The sequence below is a fragment of the Callorhinus ursinus genome, unplaced genomic scaffold (assembly GCF_003265705.2).
Source record: "Callorhinus ursinus isolate GAN/ISIS: 27379988/994484 unplaced genomic scaffold, GSC_fseal_2.0 scaffold43, whole genome shotgun sequence".
NCBI classification, from domain to species: Eukaryota; Metazoa; Chordata; class Mammalia; order Carnivora; family Otariidae; genus Callorhinus; species Callorhinus ursinus.
This window is the reverse complement of record NW_027397105.1, coordinates 11,472,911-11,494,885: the sequence shown is the minus strand read 5'-3', so window position 1 is coordinate 11,494,885 and position 21,975 is coordinate 11,472,911. Positions and strand designations below refer to the sequence as shown.

General features: G+C 52.1%; 1 protein-coding gene across 1 annotated transcript in view; it reads right to left on the bottom strand.

Annotated features, from left to right (window-relative positions):
• Window positions 1-21,571, bottom strand: part of SHMT1 (serine hydroxymethyltransferase 1) — a 24,129-nt gene extending 2,558 nt beyond the window's left edge. The window contains exons 1-9 of the mRNA XM_073881497.1: window positions 21,402-21,571; window positions 15,368-15,482; window positions 13,905-14,050; window positions 9,541-9,656; window positions 9,037-9,197; window positions 5,065-5,146; window positions 4,351-4,563; window positions 2,833-2,949; window positions 1,123-1,419 (exon numbers count right to left, since the gene is read on the bottom strand). Coding sequence (XP_073737598.1) covers window positions 1,123-1,419; window positions 2,833-2,949; window positions 4,351-4,563; window positions 5,065-5,146; window positions 9,037-9,197; window positions 9,541-9,656; window positions 13,905-14,050; window positions 15,368-15,460 — 1,225 coding nt within the window. The 5' untranslated portion in view covers window positions 15,461-15,482; window positions 21,402-21,571. The remainder of the gene's footprint in view (window positions 1-1,122; window positions 1,420-2,832; window positions 2,950-4,350; window positions 4,564-5,064; window positions 5,147-9,036; window positions 9,198-9,540; window positions 9,657-13,904; window positions 14,051-15,367; window positions 15,483-21,401) is intronic.
• Between the last annotated feature and the right edge of the window lie 404 nt (window positions 21,572-21,975).

The following is a 21,975-nucleotide window of genomic DNA, read 5'->3' as shown; positions in this document are numbered from 1 at the left end:
GGGAGGCCTGGGTGGCTCAGTCGGTTAAGCGTCTGCCTGCGGCTCAGGTTGTGATCTCAGGGTCCTGGGATCGAGCCCCGCATAGGGCTCCCTGCTCAGCGGGGAGTCTGTTTCTGCCTCTCCCTCTGCCCACGCCCCTGAACTGTGCACTCTCTCTCCCTCTCTCGCGTAAATGAATAAAATCCTTAAAAAAATAATAAAAATTTAAAAAGAGCAATAATTCACAAGGCTGTTGTGAAGTTTCAGTACGGTGCCGTCTGCAGCGCTCCGCCCGTACCACGCACGAAGCAGGTTATCACAGACGCTGCCTTACGGTCACCATTCTCTGCTTCGGCCATCTGCGCTGTGCCCTCAGAGCAGAGTGAACCAGGGGTGCGGGCAGGCCTGGGAGCTCAGGGAGGTGGAGGCTTCTCTCCTGAGACTCCCGTGAGGCCTTGGGCAGCGCCGGGCTGCCATGTGCTATCTGCAGCCAGAGGGAGTCTGGTCTAACTCCTCCCAATGCCAAGTGCGGTTCCCACGCCCGCATCACCTGGGGGCCAGCTGGAATGCAGACCCCAACCCAGACCTGCCGAGTCAGACCTGCACTTAACAGGGTTGCCTGGGGGATTGTGTGCACATCCAAGTTTGACAACGAGTAACCCAAGGGACCTTGAAAGTCAAAGTCCCCACCGAGGTTTCCAGGGCTTTCTTACTGACAGATGTGCAGGACGAAGGAGAAAGGAAAGAAAGGAAGTGGAGGGAACCAGAGAAAAGTGCTCCCCAGGACTGCAGAGGAGCCAGTTTTTGTCCCAGCTCTGCTGCTCACCAAGTTTGGTGGGGAGTCCACTCCTCAGCCAGGGGCCTGAGGTCCCTGAAAAGGGCGGCGGGCAGGGAGTGGGCACCCGAGTCTGCGGAATACCAGGACGCCTCTCCCTAGACCACCCCACTGGCAGCATAGACGGCAGCCTTGAGAGCAGAAGAACGACGCTGTCCTTCAAGATCACAAAGTCTGCCAGAAAGCTGCCGTCCTAACTGTGCGAGCCCGCAGGGACGCAAGCGGACGGCACCCCTGAGCGGGCCCTCACCTGAAAAGCCCACCCCCCCGGGAGCTTACTCAGCACCATCTTTTGTATTAAAGCACACATGGACACGGCACACTCCCCGGGCCTTGGGTCCGCCTTCCACAAAGCTCTCCGGAGGACCTGTGGTCTCCTGCGCCAGTGAGACTCAGCCCACGGCTGCAGCCGCAGGGCCCAGGGCCCGGCCTCAATGCCACCCCAAGGAGCAGGGGTGCCTCCCCGGGGATTTGGTTGGTACCTGTCACCACTTTGTAGCCCAGCTCCATCAGGGTCTCAGCCAGAACCCGGCAGTTGGCCACCACCTGGCGCTGGTAAAGTCTGAATTCCGGAGTCATCGCTTGCTTCAGGGCCACAGCGACCCCTGGCGGGAGGAGAGAAAAGGTCAGGAAGGCAGGACGGGACCAGCCGGCTGACCAGGAGTCACAGAATGCCCCTTGTTTCCACGCAGGCCTCCCTGCGTTTCACTGCCACCCGAGAGAGGGTGGATTATACTTCTTGCCCCAAATGAGATCTATTTTTTTTTTAAAGATTCTATTTATTTGACAGAGATAGCTAGAGAGGGAACACAAGCAGGGGGAGTGGGAGAGGGAGAAGCAGGCTTCCCGCCGAGCAGGGAGCCCGATGTGGGGCTCGATCCCAGGACCCTGGGATCATGACCTGAGCTGAAGGCAGACGCTTAACGACTGAGCCACCCAGGCGCCCCAAATGAGATCTAGTTTTAACCCTACAATTACCTGGCAAACACTACAGACCTCTCCTTTTTGAGGAGCTTGGGAGTTTCGTGCTAACATGGTTATCACAGGGAAGCTATTCTCCCGCAAGATGGATTTTACGGTCCTTTTTAGGCTCAGTGTGTGGACACACAGCTGCCCCAAAACGCTTCCGCTCTGGTGCCAAATTGTACAAATCTCTCCGACCAGAGGCCAGGAGAGAGGTGCCGCCCTGTTTGACCTGTGCGTCCAGACTCCTCCCGTCCCTCATTCAATCCCAAGGGCCGCTGAAGGGAGCACAGAAAGTGAAGGAGAAAGCAAAGTAGGCATTGCCTACGTGCGGGCACCGAAGCTGCTCGTCGGTGTTGGTGGAAATGACTGGAAAAGGCCCAGAGTGGCTGGAGAGCAAGTGATCCCATCACCCGGGGGTTGAAGGAACCGCAGACCTGGAGTCTGGAGGTGTAAAGGGGGGACTGGGAAAACTCCCCGTGGAAACCCGCCCCCTCCCTCCCCTCCTTAGAAACACCAGCGCGTCTCTGGATGGAGGCCGTATGCCTTCGTCCTGGGCTCCTCTACCAAACCGCTTTGTTCCACAGAAGCCTCTGGAACGACTCTGAGGTCATCACATCTCCTAAGCCATTTGTACAGAGAAGGAGTAAGTCACTGGCAGCCTGCTGGGTGATCTCAGCGGTGCGAGGGGCAGGATGTCAGGACGAGGCGACTTGTCTCCTCAGGGTTTGGATGCTAACCGCTCACCACCCCCCGCTGTGTCGCCTCCTAATCGTTGAATTCCTTCCCTGAAGCGGAGTGGTCATCGCTCCCCCCCCGCCCCCCCGCCCCTGCCTGACACCAGTTACCAGTTTCCCTCTTCTTCCTGGTTAGCACCTCCCGGACAGAGATCTCACTCTGGTTCCTCCCCAGCGGGCAGGCCCTGCCACCCATTTGGTGGACGGCTGAGATGGGCATTAGGCGCCACCGAGGAGCGAAGGGGTGGCCATGGATGAGGGTGCCCCCCCCCCCAAGCGCCACCCGAGGCCTCGGGGTTGGCTCTGGTGACGTTTTACCAGCAATGGCGTGGTTGTGGGGGCCGCCCTGCAGGCCTGGGAACACGGCCGAGTTGATAAGCGACTCCAGGTTGTACAGAGTCTCTTTGCCCGTCTTGGGATCCACGCTGCACACTCCTGGATGAAGGAAAACGGTAGAATGGGAACATCAGCCAGGCTGTCCCCTCTGTTTTCTCCAACCCAGACTGGCTCCAGGGCGCTAAGCACAAGCCTGGCCTCTAGTCCTGGGGGAGGAGACCTGGTCCATCACACTGCGGAGGCCCGGGGCCCCCTGCTTGCAGAGCAGGGGCAGACCACCCTTTCATAGATGAAATCAAAGCATAATAATTTCCCTCCGCCGAGACTGTAACAAAGACTATGCCTTGGGCATATTTCCTCAAAGACCTGTCCAAGATAGCAGTCTTCCAAGATGATTACTTTGAAGGAGAGAAGACTCATTTGTATAATGATATATATTAATTATATAATAAGGCTCTAATGACGACTAGGATTCCTTTCTGAAAAAAAGGTTAATAATCCGTTGTAGTAACTAATGTCTCTACAGAGCTCCTTGTGAGCGAGGAACTGCTCGAGGCACTTTACATGAATGAATGAATGCTCCCAACACTAGTCTGAAGGGACGGGTGCTTTTATAACGATTCCTGCTCCGGAGGCGTGGAAATGAGGCACACAGAGGCTGCACAACTAGCCCAGGATCACATAGCATGGACGTGGCCAGTGCAGGAGTAGCTCAGTCTAGCCACACAGCAGCACTCCGTGGACATTTCCCAGGCAGGTGGCAATGGCCACCTGCCTCAGGACTGTCGAAACAACTGAACAAGGTCCTCAGGGACAACAGGGCACTGAGAAGGCTCGTGGGCATGTGGGTGTGTCCAGCCCTGGCCAGGGGGCCCGACAACGAGACTGCAGGGGAGAGAGACCCAGTTGCCAAGAGGGCCAGTTTCTCTGTGGGTGGGCGTGCATCTGGTCTCACCATGGGCTGAATGATCTGATCATTGCATCTGGCTTTCCCAGGTGTGGGGATCCCAAAATAAAGGGTGTGCTTGGACGTGTGGGTTGCAGGCATTCAATAGAGAATCCTCACTACAACGACTACACTGGTTAACTATGGTTTATACGTCAGTGTCTTATGGTTTGATTACTGTGAATCATCCTCTTCGAGAGGCATGCTGGACCAGAGTAAGTTCACCAAAGTAAGGCTGCACCGTGAGGCCTCTGGTAGCCCCTGGCCAGCCACGCACCTCCATTCAGCTCTTGTAGGGAGGACTAGGTGACCCACGGCACAATACCCTTCCTCCTTTCCCAAGACCCAGACACCCAAGGAGTGAGGCAAGAGCTGTGCTCAAAGCTTTTTTCCAGATCTCTTCAGCAGCCTGCCATTGCCCCCTCGTAAGTAGCTCTTGCAGGGACACATCAAGGGACCCGGTTTTTCCCAGCTCCCCAAACGGAACATGAACCCCAGAGGAGAAAGGCCAACGCCAGCACCCTGCCAGTACCCCCACACCCTGGAAAGCGCACCTCTCCTGTAGAAGATCATGCCGGCTCGGCAGCCTCTCAGGGTTTTGTGGGTGGTGGTGGACACCACGTGGCAGTGCTCAAAGGGGGAGGGCACCACGCCAGCCGCCACCAGCCCGCTGATGTGCGCCATGTCGGCCATGAGATATGCCCCGTTGTCGTCCGCGATCTTCCTCAGTCGAGCGTAGTCCAGGTTTCGGGAGTAGCAGCTGGTTCCTAAGATGGCAGAGGTGACACAGTCAAGTCAGAGATACCCATAGCCAGCTGAGAGTCGCGGGAAGTGCAAACCTGCAAAGCGGCCCCCGGATAGGCAGATTCGACAGCTTGGAAATTTCTCCCTCCAACATCCCTGAGAACGGAAATGAAAACTACCCCCCCAAAACACCTTGGTGCCAAAGGCAACCACTCTGACCTGCCTCTTCAGGTCAGGTGCCTCTTCACGGTGGTTGGGACGGCCCCTAACTATTATCAACTCCACCAATTAGGGGTTAACATTTCTAGATGCTTCTCTGAGAACAGCCTCAGATCTTACTCCGCCTAGTACTAACGGTGGCAAACAGTTATTTGTCCTGAAAGGAAAGAATATCCTGAGACCCCAGAAGGCCAGCCTTTCGAGGCAGAGACTAGCAGTGAGCTAGGGGACATGTCCACGTCCTCATTTTGTAACAGGAATGGGAGCTGCTAACAAAGGCGGTTCCTTTACCCCCGGCTCATCACCTGCGATAATCAGCTTCGGGTGGAAGAGGCGGGCATTTTCCTCCAGTTGGTCGTAGTTGATGTAGCCAGTGTCTGGGTTCACCTGTGGGATGTCACGGAGACAGCAGGCTCGGGCGGCGTCCTCCACCACGCTGGGCCTGCCGTCCCGCCCGACCCTGCGCTAGCTATCAAGGTAAGATGACTTTCTGTACCTGCCCGAAACCTGTTCGCTCCCCTCCACCGCGAATGCAGGAAGGCTGTCCCAGGGCACGACTTGAGGGCAAGATGGGTGCCAGTGTATTTGGCCTGCACTAGTGGTGTGGACAACCAAGCATCGCTCACGGAGGCAGGATGCCCTGAGGGGGCCCCAGAGGAAAAGTCATCCCCTGCCCCAGGGCTCTCCCAGGAAAGACAAGGACCCAAACAGCCATCGGGAATGAAACAGGAACAACAAACATGCACCACGCAATGTGGGTGCTGAGACGCCGTTACCTTTGGGAAAGAGACAAGCTGCTGCTAACAGCTCTTCTAGTCCAAGTACAAAGAGGCCAGAAAAAGAAATAAAGACACAGGATCAGAAGACGTAAAAAGCTGACATTACTCACAGACACCATGACAGTGTACCCGGAAAACCCAAGTCTCTGGTGGCAAGCTATTAGATTAGTAACTGAATTTAGCAAGGTCACTGGATGCAGGGTCAAAACCCAAAATCAGCTACATTCATGCAGATAAGCAGCAAAAAATAGGAAGTGAAATGTTAATAATAATGTTACATTAGTTTCAAAAGCCATAAAATATCCAACCAAAGATATACAAGACCTCCACACAAAACTTTTTTTTTAAAAGATCTATTTATTTGGGCGCCTGGGTGGCTCAGTCATTAAGCATCTGCCTTCGGCTCGGGTCATGATCCCAGGGTCCTGGGATCAAGTCCCGCATCGGGCTCCCTGCTCTGCGGGGAGCCTGCTTCTCCCTCTCCCACTCCCCCGGCTTGTGTTCCTGCTCTTGCTGTCTCTCTCTCTGTCAAATAAATAAATAAAATCTTTAAAAAAAAAATAAAAGATTTATTTATTTTAGAGACAGAGTGCGTGAATAAGGGGAGGGGAGGGGCGGGGCGGGGCAGGGGGAGAGAGAAAGAGAGAGAAGCTGACTCCCTGCTGAGCGCAGAGCCCCATGCGGGGCCTGATCTCACGACCCTGAGATGGTGACCTGAGCCGAAATCAAGAGTCAGACGCTTAACCGACTCAGCCACCCAGGCGCCCCACACAAAACATTATTGAGAGAAATTTAAAAACACAAAGAGCTACACTGATTAAGCTAGCATGTTTGTGGAAGGACAAGAACAGAAGAGAGCCCAGAAATGGGACCCCTAGGGACAGAGGGGGTCACCTGATCGAGGACAACCGTGACACCGCAGGGAAAGGCTGTTCCTCCAGTACGTGGCACTAGGTCCACTGGATGTCCACATGGAAAAATGTCACCTGGATGCCCACCTCACCGCCCCCCACAGAAATCGATTCCAGATACACTGTGGATCCATCTACATGTGAAACGTCAAACAATTTTTCCCCCTTTTTGAAAACACGTGTCTTAGTAAAATCAGTGTATTCAAGTTGTATTAAAGTGTATTAAAGATTCCTAAAGCATTTGTGCCAAGCGGAAGTAAAAAAGGGAAAGATTTTAGGGGTGTGGGGCACAGGAGCTCTCCGGGGAGGAGGTGGTGGGAGGAGCCCCTGCCCCCCGGGGGGCAAGGCTCGGGTCTGGTGGCCACCCCTTTCCAATTCAACACGAAGCTTGTGTGCAACCGAGACCTCATCTGGAAAGGCACGTGGAAGGACCAGTTGTGGTTCTGTTTCAAAGGGAATGAACTGGTTCTTTCTAGTCACCTGAACTTGGCAGAGAAACTGTTACCTTGAAGAAAATCAACAGCTGACCCGCAGTAGAAAAATGGACGTAATTCTAAAAAAGTTTTTAAAGACATAATTACCCACCCACCCCCAAAAATGTGTTGCTATTCTCCCTTCCACATTCTGCTTTTTAAACTTAGAGGATTTTCTTTAAGTTTTTTCTTTTTAAAAAAACGCTAAACATTGGACCAAAAAAAAAAAAAAAAAAAAAACCCCGCTCCTGGAGAATTCACAGGCATTTGTCAGAAACCGCAGAGGGGCCAGAGTGGTGTGGAGGGACAGGAAAGGAGCCTCCCCTCTGTCACCTAGGACCTTCGGGGAGGAGCCTCCTTGGACACAGGAGAGACGAGGGGACAGAAGGTTCGAGTTGCTGTTTCCCCACGGAGATGGAAGGCTTGGCCCTGTACGGGGCGGCCGCCTAGAGGGTGAGAAAGAGCCCCATGGAGAGGGCAGGGAGGCAGGGAGGCAGGGTCGGAGGCAGAGGAGGGGTGTGGCGTCTAATGCTGGAGGCCAGGCAGGTCTGTGTCTCCTCTCTGCACAGGGCCGGTGCCCACAGGCACCCCTTTGGCGGGTGAGCTGTGCCTCCTGCTGCCCAAGCTGGCCAAGCTCCCAGGTCCCGCCACTCCACACCCCTGCTGGCCCACCACCACTCTTGGGGGGGGAGGGAGGCCGGGTGGCTCAGTCGGTTAAGCGTCTGACTCTTGATCTCTGCTCAGGTCTTGATCTCAGGGTCGTGAGTTCAAGCCCCACACGGGGCTCCATGCTGGGCGTGGAGCCTACTTTAATTAATTAATTAATTAAAAGAAGAGACTCTTGAGTAATGGAGGACATTGGGCTAAAGAGTAAGGCTGCCCAAGGCCTCATCTAAGAGCAAAAGCAAGTCTGTGATTCCTCTCTGCCACTATTCTTTCCGTAGTGAAAGAAACTGAGGAAACCAGCTTGTGTGGGGCGCCTGGGTGGCTCAGTCGGTTAGGTGTCTGCCTCTGGCTCAGGTCATGATCCCAGGGTCCTGGGATCAAGCCCCGCAACAGGCTCCCTGCTCGGCGGGGATAAAAAAATAAAATCTTAAAGAAAAAAAAAAAAGACAGAAATTGGCTTTTGTGTTCTACGTGCAAAGGCTGAGCATCGTCTCATTACGCTCATGTTTCAAAATCCATCTTCAAGGTCAGGGTTGGCCAACAAGGATACCTGTGGCCAGAAATGACTGCACTTTCCACGAAAACAAGTGAACTGTCATTTGCACACAAAAAGCACACAAGGTTACTAAGAGAGAGCCAAAGGCTAACAAACGGCGAACAGTCAAGGGCACTCAGGAAAGACCACGGAATGCCAAGATGGAAGGAACGCTGGCTTGACTTTCCTAAAAGATTAAAATCCCGTGTCTGACACTCAGCCAAGCACAAGGCTACCCTGGGACCTTTGCTCGTGGTGGGACCCGTGGACTAATGGGGACCAGCCCACGGGACAATAAACAGCAGGAGGAAACGGTTTCTGGACGAGAGGGAGAGTCACCACATGCACGGGCTGCCCCATAACCCAGCGTGCAGGTTACTGCCTTTGTCCCCATCATCGGCATCCAGTTTACGCATCAGCCACCACGCCCCCCGTGAGCCCACGCATCGTCCGTGCATTGTTCCGACCCAACTGTTTATAATGACAAGGGCCCCTCATGACTACGTGCCAGTCACATGCCGGGCCCGTGGCTCATATAGGCTGTGGCTTGCTGACCGGTCTGTGAGGGGCAGCGGGGTGCAGGGGCCGGCTCTTCCAGAACATCATGGGCTGGGGCGCGGGTGTGCGGTGCTGGCCCCAGCCTCCCACTTGTAGGGGCTCCTCCAGATGGCGGGGGGGTTCTGAGCAGGGCCACACCCAGTACCCAGGAGACCCATCTCCCTGTGCTCTAGCTGCCCCTGACGTGCCCCGAATGCCTGAGGAGTCCCCAGGGCAGGGAGGTGACAGATGGCCAAAGGTGGGGACATCCTGTAGCACCTCAGGAACAGGACCACCTATTCCTACAGGTACAGCCAAACACCAAGGCTTTCTGAGGAAAAGGCCTGCAGAGCCCCAGAGAGAGACCCACTCTTACCTTATAGGGCATAGATTCAAAAAAGATGGATGTGGCAGAGATTTTCTTCTTGTCTGTCATGAACCCGTGGGTCAGGTGGCCGCCATCGGGCAGGTCCAGGCCCATGATGCGCCCGTGGGGCTCCACCAGGGCGGTGTACACCGCGAAGTTGGCAGGGGAGCCTGGAACGCGAGGCCAGGGGAAGGTCCCATGAGGCCCCGAGCAGGACCCCAGAACTTGGCCACTAGGCTATCAAGCAGGAGTGGACAGAACAGGCCTGGCCACCACTGTGCAGCCCCCCAGCTCCCTGGAGGTTCCCCTGTAGCAAACCCCGAGAATAAGGGACAGGAGTGTTCAGGAGCGGGGAGTCAGGAGGGAGTCAAGGTTGATGGACAGAGATGCACAGACCCAGGAGGGCCTTAGCCTATTTTTCACTTCGGTTTACAGGCAGTCCTTCCTGGGACTGCCCTCGGTGAACGCCAGCAGGCAGGGGGCAGGCCAGGCCCGTCTGGATGTGGCAGTTACCTGAGTAGGGCTGGACATTGACCCCCCAGCACTTGGGGTCCAGACCATAGACCTGCAGCGCTCGCTTTTGACAGAGGATCTCCAGCTCGTCGATGAACTCGGTCCCGCCATAATACCTGCGGGAGAAAGCCAACTTAGGCCCCCTCTGGCCCCGAACCTCTGCGCTTTGTACAGAGGCCAAAGAAGCTTCGGGCTGGGACAGAAGAAAAAAAAGTGGAGGAGCAGTGAGAACAAGTCCCCCGAGCCCCATGCCACTCATCTTCCACCCGTGCCAAGTCAGCCACGAGACTGAGCGAATACCTCTGCATCTACAAGAAATTCTGACAGGCTGTGCGGATGAACCCTGAGGACCTTGTCAATACGCTGAGTGACGTCAGCCAGTTACGACCGTGTGTTCGCCCTTATATCAGGTTCCAAGAGCAGCAAAGTCCTAGAGCCAGAATGTGGAATGGGGGTTCCTCAGGGCTGGTGGGGATGGAGAGCTGGAAAGTTTTTCTGTCTTTTGTTTTTACAGTTCTAATAAAACTTTACGTGTTGTTTAATAATTACATATGCAAATTTGTTTTTTATCTGTATATTAATAATCGTATTAACTCGATTCAGTAGACATTTTTAACACCTATGCCTTGTGATCAGAGAAAGCCTTCAAATTTTATTTAATTTTATTTTTTTTAATGTTTATTTTTTTAAAGATTTTATTTATTTGACGGAGAGAGACACAGTGAGAGAGGGAACACAAGCAGGGGGAGTGGGAGAGGGAGAAGCCGGCTTCCCGCGGAGCAGGGAGCCCGATGCAGGGCTCGATCCCAGGACTCCGGGATCATGACCCGAGCCGAAGGCAGTTCGCCCAATGACTGAGCCACCCAGGCGCCCCAAACTTTCAAAATTTTAAATTAAATATATATACTCTTTTTGGGGCGCCTGGGTGGCTCAGTCGGTTGAGTGCCCAACTCTTGACTGTGGCTCAGGTCATGGGGTCTTGGGGTCGTGGGATTGAGCCCCACATTGGGCTCCCTGGTCAGCAGGGAGTCTGCTTCTCCCTCTCCCTCTGCCCCTCCCCCCCACCCCGTGTTCACTCACACTGGCTCACTCTCTCTCAAATAAATTATATATTCTTTTTATCCTAGTAAAGAACACATAGTAGAGAACTGACATCTTAACCTTTTTTAAGCGTATAGTTTAGTGGTATTAAGTTCTTCACACTGCTAAGTAGATTCTCATTGCTGTGCAACAGACCTCTAGAACTTTCTCATTCTGCAGAACTGAAACTCTACACCCATGCAGGAGCAGCTCCCCACGGCTGCCAGCAACCATCATTCTCCTTTTTGCTATGATCCTGACAATTCTAGATAGCCCACAGCGGCGTGACACGCTATCCGCGTTTTGGAGACTGGGTTATTGCATGTAGCACAACGTCCTCACGGTTCATCTTCGATGTAGCGTGTGACGGGAATTCTTTTTTAAGGCTGAAGGGCGTTTGATTATGTGGCTCGGCCACATTTTGCTTATCCATGCATCCATCCACCGACACCTGGGTTGCTCCCAGCTCTTGGCTCTTGTGAATAATGCGGCCGTGAACAAGTCTGGGAACCGGAAGGGGCTTCACTGAGTGATCTGGAAGGGCCCTTCCAGCGTCACATGCTCTGCTTTGTCACCAAAGAAGGATGTGGGCTCCCTGAGCTTGAAGGAGAGCAGCCCATGACTGGGGAAGAGTGCTAGACCTTTAGGAAGGTCAGGGCTTGGCAATTAGCCATTTTCCAGGGGAGCAAACATAGGACGGTGACTGACGGTCATGGCGAGGCCCCAGTGCCCCTGCCTGCCCTGCCTCAGACAGAGGTGCCAAACAACCTGCAGAGGTGGCAGGGAGCTGTGGAAAGAACGTGCACTGCACAGACCCAGATCTAGAGGCTGCACCCCTGGTTCTGCTCTTTACCATGAGACTTGGAGTAGCCGCCTTCACCTGCCCAAGTCCCACTCCTTATCTGGAAGCGGGGTGAGAGTGCCGACCTGGCAGTCAGGCTGCGGGATGCATGAACGTGACCGTGGTCACGCTCGGCCCGATGCCTAGAACACAGCACTGCGTTTCACCCTCAGTTACAAGGGCACTGTATTCTTACCGATTGCAGAGCAAGACAAAGGTGTTTTCGATGAAATAATGGCTTGGTGTCAGTCAGGTCCATCCCCAGTTCAGAGATGTTAAAATGTGAAAAAGTGGGTGCTCAGGGTTGATGAAAGTCAGCAAGTACTCAGTAAACGTCCCCGCGGTTCCCCACTGCTGTCCCAAGCCTGGAAATTCAGCTCGGGGCAAGGGGTTCAGAAGCCCGACTCGGGCCTGGGATCTAAGCCATGTTCTTCTAATAAACTGCACATACAAGAAAGTGGATCCTCTTCATTCGTATCTATTTTCATTTGGGACAAGACTCACAGAGGAGAAATGCCTACCAGGGGTTAACGGGTGCCCTCGAACCACAGTGGACCTCTTAACCACCTCGGGGGGCTGGGTATCACCTGTTTCACCTCTCTAAAGGGACAGGTGTCCCTTTGTCCACTGTGTGGGGACAGAAACCCCTGGGATCCATCAGAGTCTCTTCTACAAGGTCAACTCAGAAATGTTGGAGCCCCCGAGACAGCCTGGGATTTGGAGTATGTGTGTTGTTGTTTTTTTTCCAACACCAACAACCAAATCTTGGACACGAGCTGGGTGTCCCCAAAATTCCACTCCATTCTGACTTGAAGTGCCCAGGGTTAGAGCAGATGCCACAGGTTAAGGACTCAGTTTCCCGAGTCTGCCCCCACTTCACACACCAGCCACAAGTCCTGGGCCCCCAGGCTACTTACGCCGCTGTCCCGCTTGGCCACAAATTTGGGGGTCCCCACAACCTCCTCTCAGGCTCGCTCATTTCACCAGAACAAGTCACAAAACTCAGGAAAGTGCTTTCTGTATGATTACTGGTCTATTATGAAAGATTCAATTCAAGAACAGGCCAAGGGGGGGCGCCTGGGTGGCTCAGTTGGTTAAGCAACTGCCTTCAGCTCAGGTCATGATCCTGGAGTCCCGGGATCGAGTCCCGCATCGGGCTTCCTGCTCGATGGGGAGCCTGCTTCTCCCTCTGACCCTCTTCCCTCTCATGCTTGCTATCTCTCATTCTCTCTCTCTCTCTCTCTCTCAAATAAAAAAAAAAAAAAAGAACAGGCCAAGGGAAGAGGCGCCTAGGGCATTACGGGAGGGCGCGCCACCCTCCCAGCACCTCGACGGGTACAGCCCCACCGAGTCCAGCCTCCCCTGGTGCCCTGGTGCCTTGGAGGCCTGAGGAGAGGGCCAAAAGCTCGGACCTTCTAATCTCCTATCTGGTCTTTCTGTATCTAGGCGCCCCACCCTTAGTCACCTCACTGTAAACTCAAGCCTGGTCAACAAAGGGTCATTGTCATTGAGAATAACAAAAGACACGCCTACAACCAGCAAATTCCAAGGGCTTTAGGAGCTCAGTGCCAGGAACCAGCAAGAAAGACCTGATGTTCATTTTTTACGAGACCACAGCGTGGAAACATCCAGCTGTGTGCGACCCTGAGCAGTCACTGAATCTCATCGAGTCTTGGCTTCCTCATCTGTCACATGTGGAAAACGGCCCCCCTTGCCCTGCAGGGCGGCCCCGAGGATCAAATGAGCTACTGGTTGTGAAAACACCAGGTGAACCCTTGAAGGCGCAGAGGGGAAGGTAGTTATTCAGGGCAGGAGAAAGACTATGCCTTCAACTTGATTCTCGGCCCTTCTCCAGAGACCTCCAGGGGCATCTCGGTGTAGAGTGGCAGACAGCGGGTCGAGGGGGGGACCCTTCTTTTTCCCTGTCCTTTGGGACACAAATAACACAAATCTGCAAAAACCATAGGTCGAATTCTGTAGTTGTCATCTTTGCTGATGACTGTAAAAAACCAAAAATGAACAGAACTTCTTGTGGTTCTCTGGGTGAAGGAGTTGACCAAATCTAACATGTCTAATGCAGCCACAAGGGAGTCAGTAGTTGCTTCTGGATCACTCTTGACACCGACTCCATTACTCACAGAGCAACAACCACCTTCCACGGTGTCACAGAGTGCTGACCTTTTTCTAGAAGCTCCACAATGGCCCAGCAGCTCCAGACTCCTTAGGGACTGGCCTGTTATTCTAGAAAAGCCCCCGAAGGGACTGCTAAAGACCACGAGGACAGCTGCTCCAAGAACATCGGCACTGCCACATGCTGGGAATCGCAACAGAGTTACGGAGAGGACAGGAGCGGAAGAGAAATCCCCAGGTCGTGTAGACCCTAGACTGACTCGGCAGCTCCCATCCCTATGTCAGAAGCAGGCCTTTGATGGCACCCACATACCTCTGGCCTGGGTACCCCTCGGAGTACTTGTTATTTAAGCAAGAGCCCAGAGCCTCCAAAACTGCTCGGCTGGCGAAATTCTCTGACGCGATCAGCTCCAGCCCGACCCTCTGCCGGTTACTCTCCTTCTTGATGATGTTGTAAACCTGATGAAAAGAAAAGGGATGGTGACCGATGAACATCTGGCCGATTTAGGCTGGCGTTTTGCTCGGATCAAAGCCATAATCTATTAAAGAGATGAGACTCTAGGAGAGAGTCCTATTTTGCCCGCAGAAGCTGACCATAACCCAAATAACCCGATAAAGACTCCCATAGCACGAAGAGAATAGCCGAAATCTTCCTCAGATTTTAGCATTTAGGGAGGAATTCATAGAAGACAATGAATTGAGGGAAACAAAAGAACCGAAGAGAAAATGATCTTTCAAATAAGCATCCCACCTAATTTTTAATTTTGCACCATCTTGTTATTTTCATCCCTATGTTTCACCAAGTTTCTCCCTCCTGGACTTTATTCCTTGCTCTTTGTCCTTAAAATAAAAGTTGCTTTGGTAAACCCACAGAGGCAGGAAGTAGGCCAGGAGTGTCCGCGGGCTGGGGAGTTTGGGGAAGGGTACAGGGGTGACTGCTCATGCGTTTGAGGTTTCTCTTTGGGGGAGATAAAAATGTTCCAAAATTGGGGGGGTGCCTGGCTGGTTGAGTCAGTTGAGTGTCTGCCTTCGGCTCAGGTCATGATCCCAGGGTCCTGGGATGGAGCCCCATGTCGGCCTCCCCGCTCAGCGGGAAGCCTGCTTCTCCCTCTGCCTCTACTCATGCTTTCTCTCTCTCAAATAAATAAATAAATAAAATCTTTAAAAAAAAAAAAAAATTGGTTGTGAACATACTAAAACCACTGACGCATGCACTTTAAGTGGGTAACTTATATGGTAAGTGAATGATCTCTCACGTATAAAGCTGTTATAAAAACACATAAATAAAAGATGCTTCTCAGTGTCTAGATATCTGAACGTGAAGAAAAAGGTCAGATCTCAGTGGCCCCTCCAGTGCCCCTTCTCTCCAGAGCAGGCAGAACAGTGCTCTGCACTCTGTGGAAACCCAGAAATATCCCTATTTCCCTCCCCACAGCGGGCTTTTATTGTTATTTATTTTAGAGAGAGAGAGAGTGTGAGTGAGCAGGGGGAGGAGCAGAGGGAGAGGGAGAGAGAATCTGAAGCAGACTCCATGCTCAGCGCCGAACCCTGACTCGGGGCTCGATCCCACGACCCTGAGATCATGAGCTAAGCTGAAACCAAGAGTCAGACGCTTAACCAACTGAGCCACCCAGGCGCCTTCCACCGAGGACTTTTAGCCACTTTGTCAGCCACCACCTCTAAATCTGGCACTCTTCTGCTAACTGCAAGGATGTCCCGAGGAAGGTTTATTTAGGAATAGACCAGGTGATTTAAACAAGACTCTCCGCGCCTCACCTCAGTGTCACCGTCTTTCAGGGGTTGTGCCAGCATTTTATCATGCGACGACCACAGGTCAGCATCCTTGTGAGCCCCGTTGACTTGAGTCATCACTGCACTGGTTTAAATTTGCCTAAAATTGGAAACACTCTCAGCATTAAATTTAGTTAAAGCTCATGGCAACCTGTTGGTTCTCCCAAGTTGCTGAAGGACGGACGTGTCCTACGGCCCTTCCCTCACAACTGCTGGGTAAACATGACGGCCTTCTATTGCAAAACCACCACGTCAGGAACTTCTGGTTCCTTTTGGAACTCTGGAGGTCAGCTCGTGATCCTGTTAGTGGAGAGAACTCCCAGCCCTCCCTCTGAGGCCTGCCCCGGCCTAGAGAGAACCTGGTACCCCTCTTCCCAACTATACCATTCCTGGTCACAGGGTAGCTCCCCAACTAAACCAGGTGCCTTGAAGGCAAGAACTCAGTGTTACTTTTTTCTTTTTTTTTTTAATCCCACACAGAACCCCTGCATGGCCAGATATATTTGCCAAATGGCTGAACAAACCAACTGCTGACTTCAGAGATATTCTTCCCATTTTTCAAGTAACGAAATGAGGCTCAGAACAGAAAAAGTATCTCAGCCCAGGGCTGAACGGCAGGTTGGCCATGAAGGATGTGCTCAAAACCCCCAAACACACATTCTGAGTGCCCCACAGACGTCCTACTGTAGGAGCTACGAGTTAAGGCATGCGCTCTTTGCTTAAATAGAAACCCTCCAGTAAAAACCACAGGTCAGATTTGCACGTCTGTCTTTTTCAACAGAAAACTGCATCCCGTTAAAATAGAGCTGAGCGGAAAATGCAAGCTTTTTAACCTAGGTTCCTGCAGAGAATGACAATTTATCCACCAGTGAGAAAGTTTAAATATCGACAGGAACCGACCCCCTTCAATCAGTAGTTGGCAGCTTTTCAGGACTTTTCCATCAATTTCATTTCAGGACACTCATTTGGCAGCTATTTATCAGGGACCTGCCCCGTGGCAGCCACAGGGTTGGTACTGGGCACACGGAGGTGACCGAAACAGACGGGAGCCCTGCCCAGGAGCGAGCAAAACAGGTGACTTCACACAGCCAGATAAAACAGGAAAGTGGCTCAAGAAAACAGCCCAATAGTCCCAAATCCAGTGATTCATCCTCCTTAACCTCCGGTAGAGCTAGCAAGAAGAAACTGTCAGTAATAGGTAACTGGGAAATTCCTCACTGAGGCTTTCAAAGCAGCCATGATTTTGACGCAAGCATAGAGGATTAGGAATAAGCCACGTCAGCAAGCACTTCGGCTTCACGCTTCTGCAGCAAGGCAGGCCTGCCTTGCCAAGGGCAGGCAGGCAGCCTTGGAGGAGGCTGGCCATGTCCACGTTGCTGTGACAGGTGGAGAGAGAGAGATGGGAAAATGGTTTGGGCACTACGCCCACAGCTTTTTTCCGTGCTCATCCCCGCACTCAAGAAAGGCCAATATAACCCAAGGCTCTCTGCATAAACCCACACACTTGCCCTCGACAGGTGGTAAACCACCCCCAAAAGAAGCACAAGAGCCAAAACAGGCGCTCTGGTTCTAGAATTTCGAAGACCAAGCTTCTTTTAAATATTGATTACTCAAAAAGGATGTGAAGGTGGCAAGCAACACAGAGAAGATACTGCTCAAACGGCAATCCGTTTGGAGCCCTCCTCCTCCTCCAAGGCAGGCCAGATCTACAATCATTCTGGGAAAGGCACTCCGTTGCAGTCTGCCTCAGGACAAGGAATAAAGTCCCCACCTGCATCTCCACGCTCACTGGCTTCCCTTCCGCTCACTGGCTTCCCTTCCGCAGAAGACCTGGGGCCTTGTGTCCTGGCTGCAAACCCTTTCCTTAGGGAAAGATGCTAATTCTGAGTCAGTTACCTCTGGCCCCAGGGGAGATCTCCGTGTGGGGCCAGGACCTCCTGCTCTCATGGCCCACCCACGGGGAGGAGCTTTCTACCTTGTATCCTATAACTACGCAGGATCAAGCCTTCTTTCCCGACATGGGGTACTTAATCCACACTCTTATTAAGCCCATATACCCTTCTTCTTCTTCTTCTTTTTTTAAGAGTGCATTTATTTATTTCAGGCAGGGCAGAGGCAGAAGCAGGCTCCCCGCAGAGCAGGGAGCCCAATGCAGGACTGAGTCACCCAGGTGCCCCAAACCCATACCCTTCTTGAGTCCAGATGAAGCTTTTTGTTTTAACTGCGAAAAAGTTTCAATTCTTTATTCAAACAGAGAGTTCAGGGGCGCCTGGGTGGCTCAGTCATTAAGTGTCTGCCTTCGGCTCAGGTCATGATCCCAGGGTCCTGGGATCGAGCCCCGCATCGGGCTCCCTGCTCCGCGGGGAGCCTGCTTCTCCCTCTGACCCTCTTCCCTCTCGTGCTATCTCTCATTCTCTCTCTCTCAAATAAATAAATAAAATCTTTAAAAAAAAAAAGCAGCGAGTTCAAGATTCTTTGTCTTGTTTCAATTGAGGCAATTGTACCTACTATAGATATAATCTATTGTCTCTACTAAGTCGAATAGATCTATTATATGCCGGGGCAATCGGAATTACAGTAACACAAAGACCTGGAATATAAATAGCTAATTTATGTGTCAACTTGACCAGATTTATGGATGACCAGCGAGCTGATAAAACAAGAAAGAGATCCTGACACTGTGTACCTTTTAAGAAGCCGAGGGAAAATCATCATTTTTAGCTAATATATTTGGGGAAGACATACTTCACATCTTTTCTTGAGGTCTGGAGTTTGGCTGAAAAATAACATACCTTGAACTTTGTCCTCATTTTTTTTGAACTCTGATAAAATATACATAAGGTTTACCATTTTAACCATTTTTAAATTAAAAATCATCTTTGTTAAAAAAAAATTTTTTTTTTTCTATTTCACCCATCCACCTCCCCTCTGGCAACCACCAGTTTGTTCTGTATTTAAGAGTCTGTTTTTTTATTTTTTTCTTTGCTTGTTCCTTTTCTATCTTAAATTCCATATATAAGTGAAACCGCTATGGTATTTGTCATTCTCTGCCATTTTGACCATTTTTTAAGTGCAATTCAGTAGCATTAAATACATGCACATTGTTGTGCAACCATCACCACCATCAGTCTCCAGAACTTTCTCATCACCCCAAATCGCAATTCTGGGCCCCCATTAAACACCTCTCCATTCTCTTCTCTCCAAGCCGGTGGTAACAACCATTCTACTTTCCATGAATCTGACTATGGCAGGTGCCTCAGTAAATGAAATCACACAACAGTCGCCCTTTTGTGTTTGGCTTATTTCACGTAGCATGAGGTCTTCAAAGTTCATCCATGTTGTAGCACGTGTCCCAACTTCCCTCCCTTTTAGGTCTGGATAATATTCCACTGTATGTAGGCGCCACACAGTACTTTGTTTATCCATTTTTTCATCACTGACATTGGGTTGCTTCCCCCTTTTGGCTACTGTCAGTAACGCTGCCATGAACATGAACAAATACCAAGTCCCTGCTTTCAAGCCTTCTGGGTATAGACCCAAAGAGGACTTGCTGGATCATACAGTAATTCTGTATTTCGTTCAAGCTTTTGATATTTAAGAGATCCATACTCTACTGCTACTATTAGCCTACAGTAAATTCACTCATTCCTGCAACAAATATTTATTGAGCAACTCCTATGTCCCAGGCGCTGAGTGAGGAACTAAGAATATGGGTCAAAAGAACAGAGGCCCTGCTTTTCTAAGGAGAAGACAGACAAAAAGGTAAGAAATTCACAAGATAATTTCAGGTGGTAGTGATTGCCCTGAGGACAGTAAGTGGGGGGAGGGCTTCTTTAGGCCAGGCCGTGAAAGGTGCCCAAGCTGCGATCTGAAGTGGGAAGGAGCCCAGCTTCTGAGATCTGGGGTAAGAGCAAACACACCTTACCCTCCGAAATCACTCTTCACCTTATCACACTTGGTGCAAAGGCCCTAAAATGGGAAGAAGTTTGACTTGTTAAGGGCCAGAAATCAGGCCCGCATGGCTAAAGCTTGCAGAACAAAGCAGAGGCACAAAAGATGATACTTGGAAGGACCAAGGGTGAGAACAGGGATGGGAGAAGAGATTCTTCACCTTGACCGAACATACTCGACAAGTTTTAAACCGTGTTCTAGAAACCTTGGTCTTAAAGCCATTTCTCAATCCATCTGTGAAATCTGAAACTTACAACTAGAGAAACCCAACTGAGGGAGATCGGGGTTCCCGATGTCAAAAAGCAGGTGGGGGACACTCCCAAGCTGGACCCCTCCAATCCTCCCACGCCCCAACAGTGTAAGACCACACCCAAAGAATCTGCTAAAGCCGGCCTGCTAGGTTCAAATCCTGCTCTCCACTTCTTAATGTGCAACCCCAGTTACTGACACCTCTGTTTCTCAGTCCCCTCATATAAAACCCAGAAGTGAAGATAGTTCTGAGCAGGCAGGGAGAGTTAAATGAGCCACTGGACATACACAGAGCACTCAGAACAGTGCCAGGCACAGAGTAAGTACTTAAAAACTACCAGCTACTACTCTTTTTTTTTTTTTTAAGATTTTATTTATTCATTTGCGAAAGAGACAGAGAGAGAACAAGCAGGGGGAGAGGCAGAGGGAGAGGGAGAAGCCGACTCCCTGCTGAGCAAGGAGCCCAATGTGGGACTCGATCCCAGGACCCTGGGATCATGACCTGAGCCGAAGGCACACGCTTTAACCATCGGAGCCACCCAGGCGCCCCCAGCTACTACTCTTATCAAAGAAACGGAGGGACCTTCGGGCCATCTTTGTTACCACTCAGTAATCTGGGCTGAGGACACAGCCCACTGCAGCCGTTACTATCATTTTAGTGCTGGATATTTCTGTTGGGGAAATGTCATTCACGTGTGGCATCATCCTCACCTCAACCCCAGGGAAACAGACCTGGTAAGTGAATTTCCTTGCCAAGGTCATCAGCCTCCCCGTGGCCCCAAATCTTCCCCGGGGCCTTTGTCACACAGGTGGAACTGGCCAGAAGTCTCCTGAGGGAACGACCCTGTTGAATGCCATCTGTGTGTCCCACACACAGATTCTGTGTTGCCTAGTATACAGAGGAGGAAACCGGGGCTCAGAGAGCTAAGTGGTCTAAGGTCCTACCACAAGGGGTCAGAATCTGAACTCCGATTTACCTTTAATTCCAAAGCCACGTTCCCATGACACTGCGCTAAATAAAAGCACAGGATGCCCACCTCCAGCGCATGTTCCTTCAAGTAAGAAATTTAAAATATGATTCCATAAGAACCTGAACTGGTATTTCCACTCCGGCAACTGCCTGACTAAAGACACATGTTTTGCTCTGGCTTCATCTGATCAAGGGTCACTTAACTTCCAGGACCTCGAAGCACAGGGCACGGGGCCAAGAACCCCACAGTGCAACGTTTGTCTCCTAGCACGGGGTGGGGGGTGGGGGGTGACAGATTGCAGACAACAGGCGGAGCTCCTCCCCCGCAGGGATCTGCTCGCACTCCAAAAGCAGCGCGACCATATATGCAATGCTTGAGAACGCAGGCTTTGAGAGCTTCCGTTTGATTCCGGGCCCTGCCATTTTGCTTTCCGCAGGGTCGCGCCTAAATCGGCTCTTCTAGTCGAGCCTCACCTTCCTCGTCTGTAAAATGGGCAACGTGATAGCCCTCCACCTGCAGCACAGGGGATTCTGTAGCCAGGTGAAGGGTGCACTTAAATTGAACATGCTCTGCGAGAAAAGTGCTCAGTGGGGAGCGGCTACTTTATCAGCTGTAAGCATTCGCATCTGTGTCAAAGGCTGAGCCTACCACCCCTACTGCACCGACCGGTGACCAGGGACCGGGCATCGGGGCTCGCCGCCCTCCCGCCCCTCACCTCGGCCACAAACAAAGCGCCCCTCACCTTTTCCGGCTTCTCAGAGCTGCGGGGGAAGCGCGGCGGCAAGGCGCACACCACAAAGAGAGCGCCGGGGACGCCAAGGTCCTGGCACCCGAAGCTGCCCACCTACCGGAACAGAGTCCCGCGACCCCGAGGCCCCACGCTGCCGCCGCCGCGGCCACAGTCCGAGACCTGCCGACCCGCGCCCGACTGTGTGCCCGCCTCGTGACAACTGCCGCGCGAGTCCGGAACCCAGAACTTGGCACGCGGCGGTTCGCGCTCCACTCGGTGCCGGGTGCTCGGTGCCCAATCAGAGGGGCAGCCCCGCCCCCGTGGCGCAGGCGCTATTGGCTGCAGCGGAGTGGTGGGCGGGGCTGCCCCTCCCCGCCCGGCCCGGGAACCGCCATAGTGCAGCTGCTTACCTAGTCCTTGGCTGCGGGCTAAGGGCGGGGGTTTCCGGGGTGTCTGCAGAGGGCCTGTCCCAGTGAATTTGGGTAGGCCGCGGAAACAGGGGTGAATTTTGTTGCTTATATTTGACATTTGCATTGTCCTATTTACAGTTTACCACAGTGATCATTTAAATAGGACACACGTGGTTTCGAACTCTGACACTACTACTATGTATGGCGTGCTAGACCAGTCAGTTTGAGTTTCATATTTCTCAACTTTGAATTAGAGATAATTTTATCTGCCTGACAGGACTC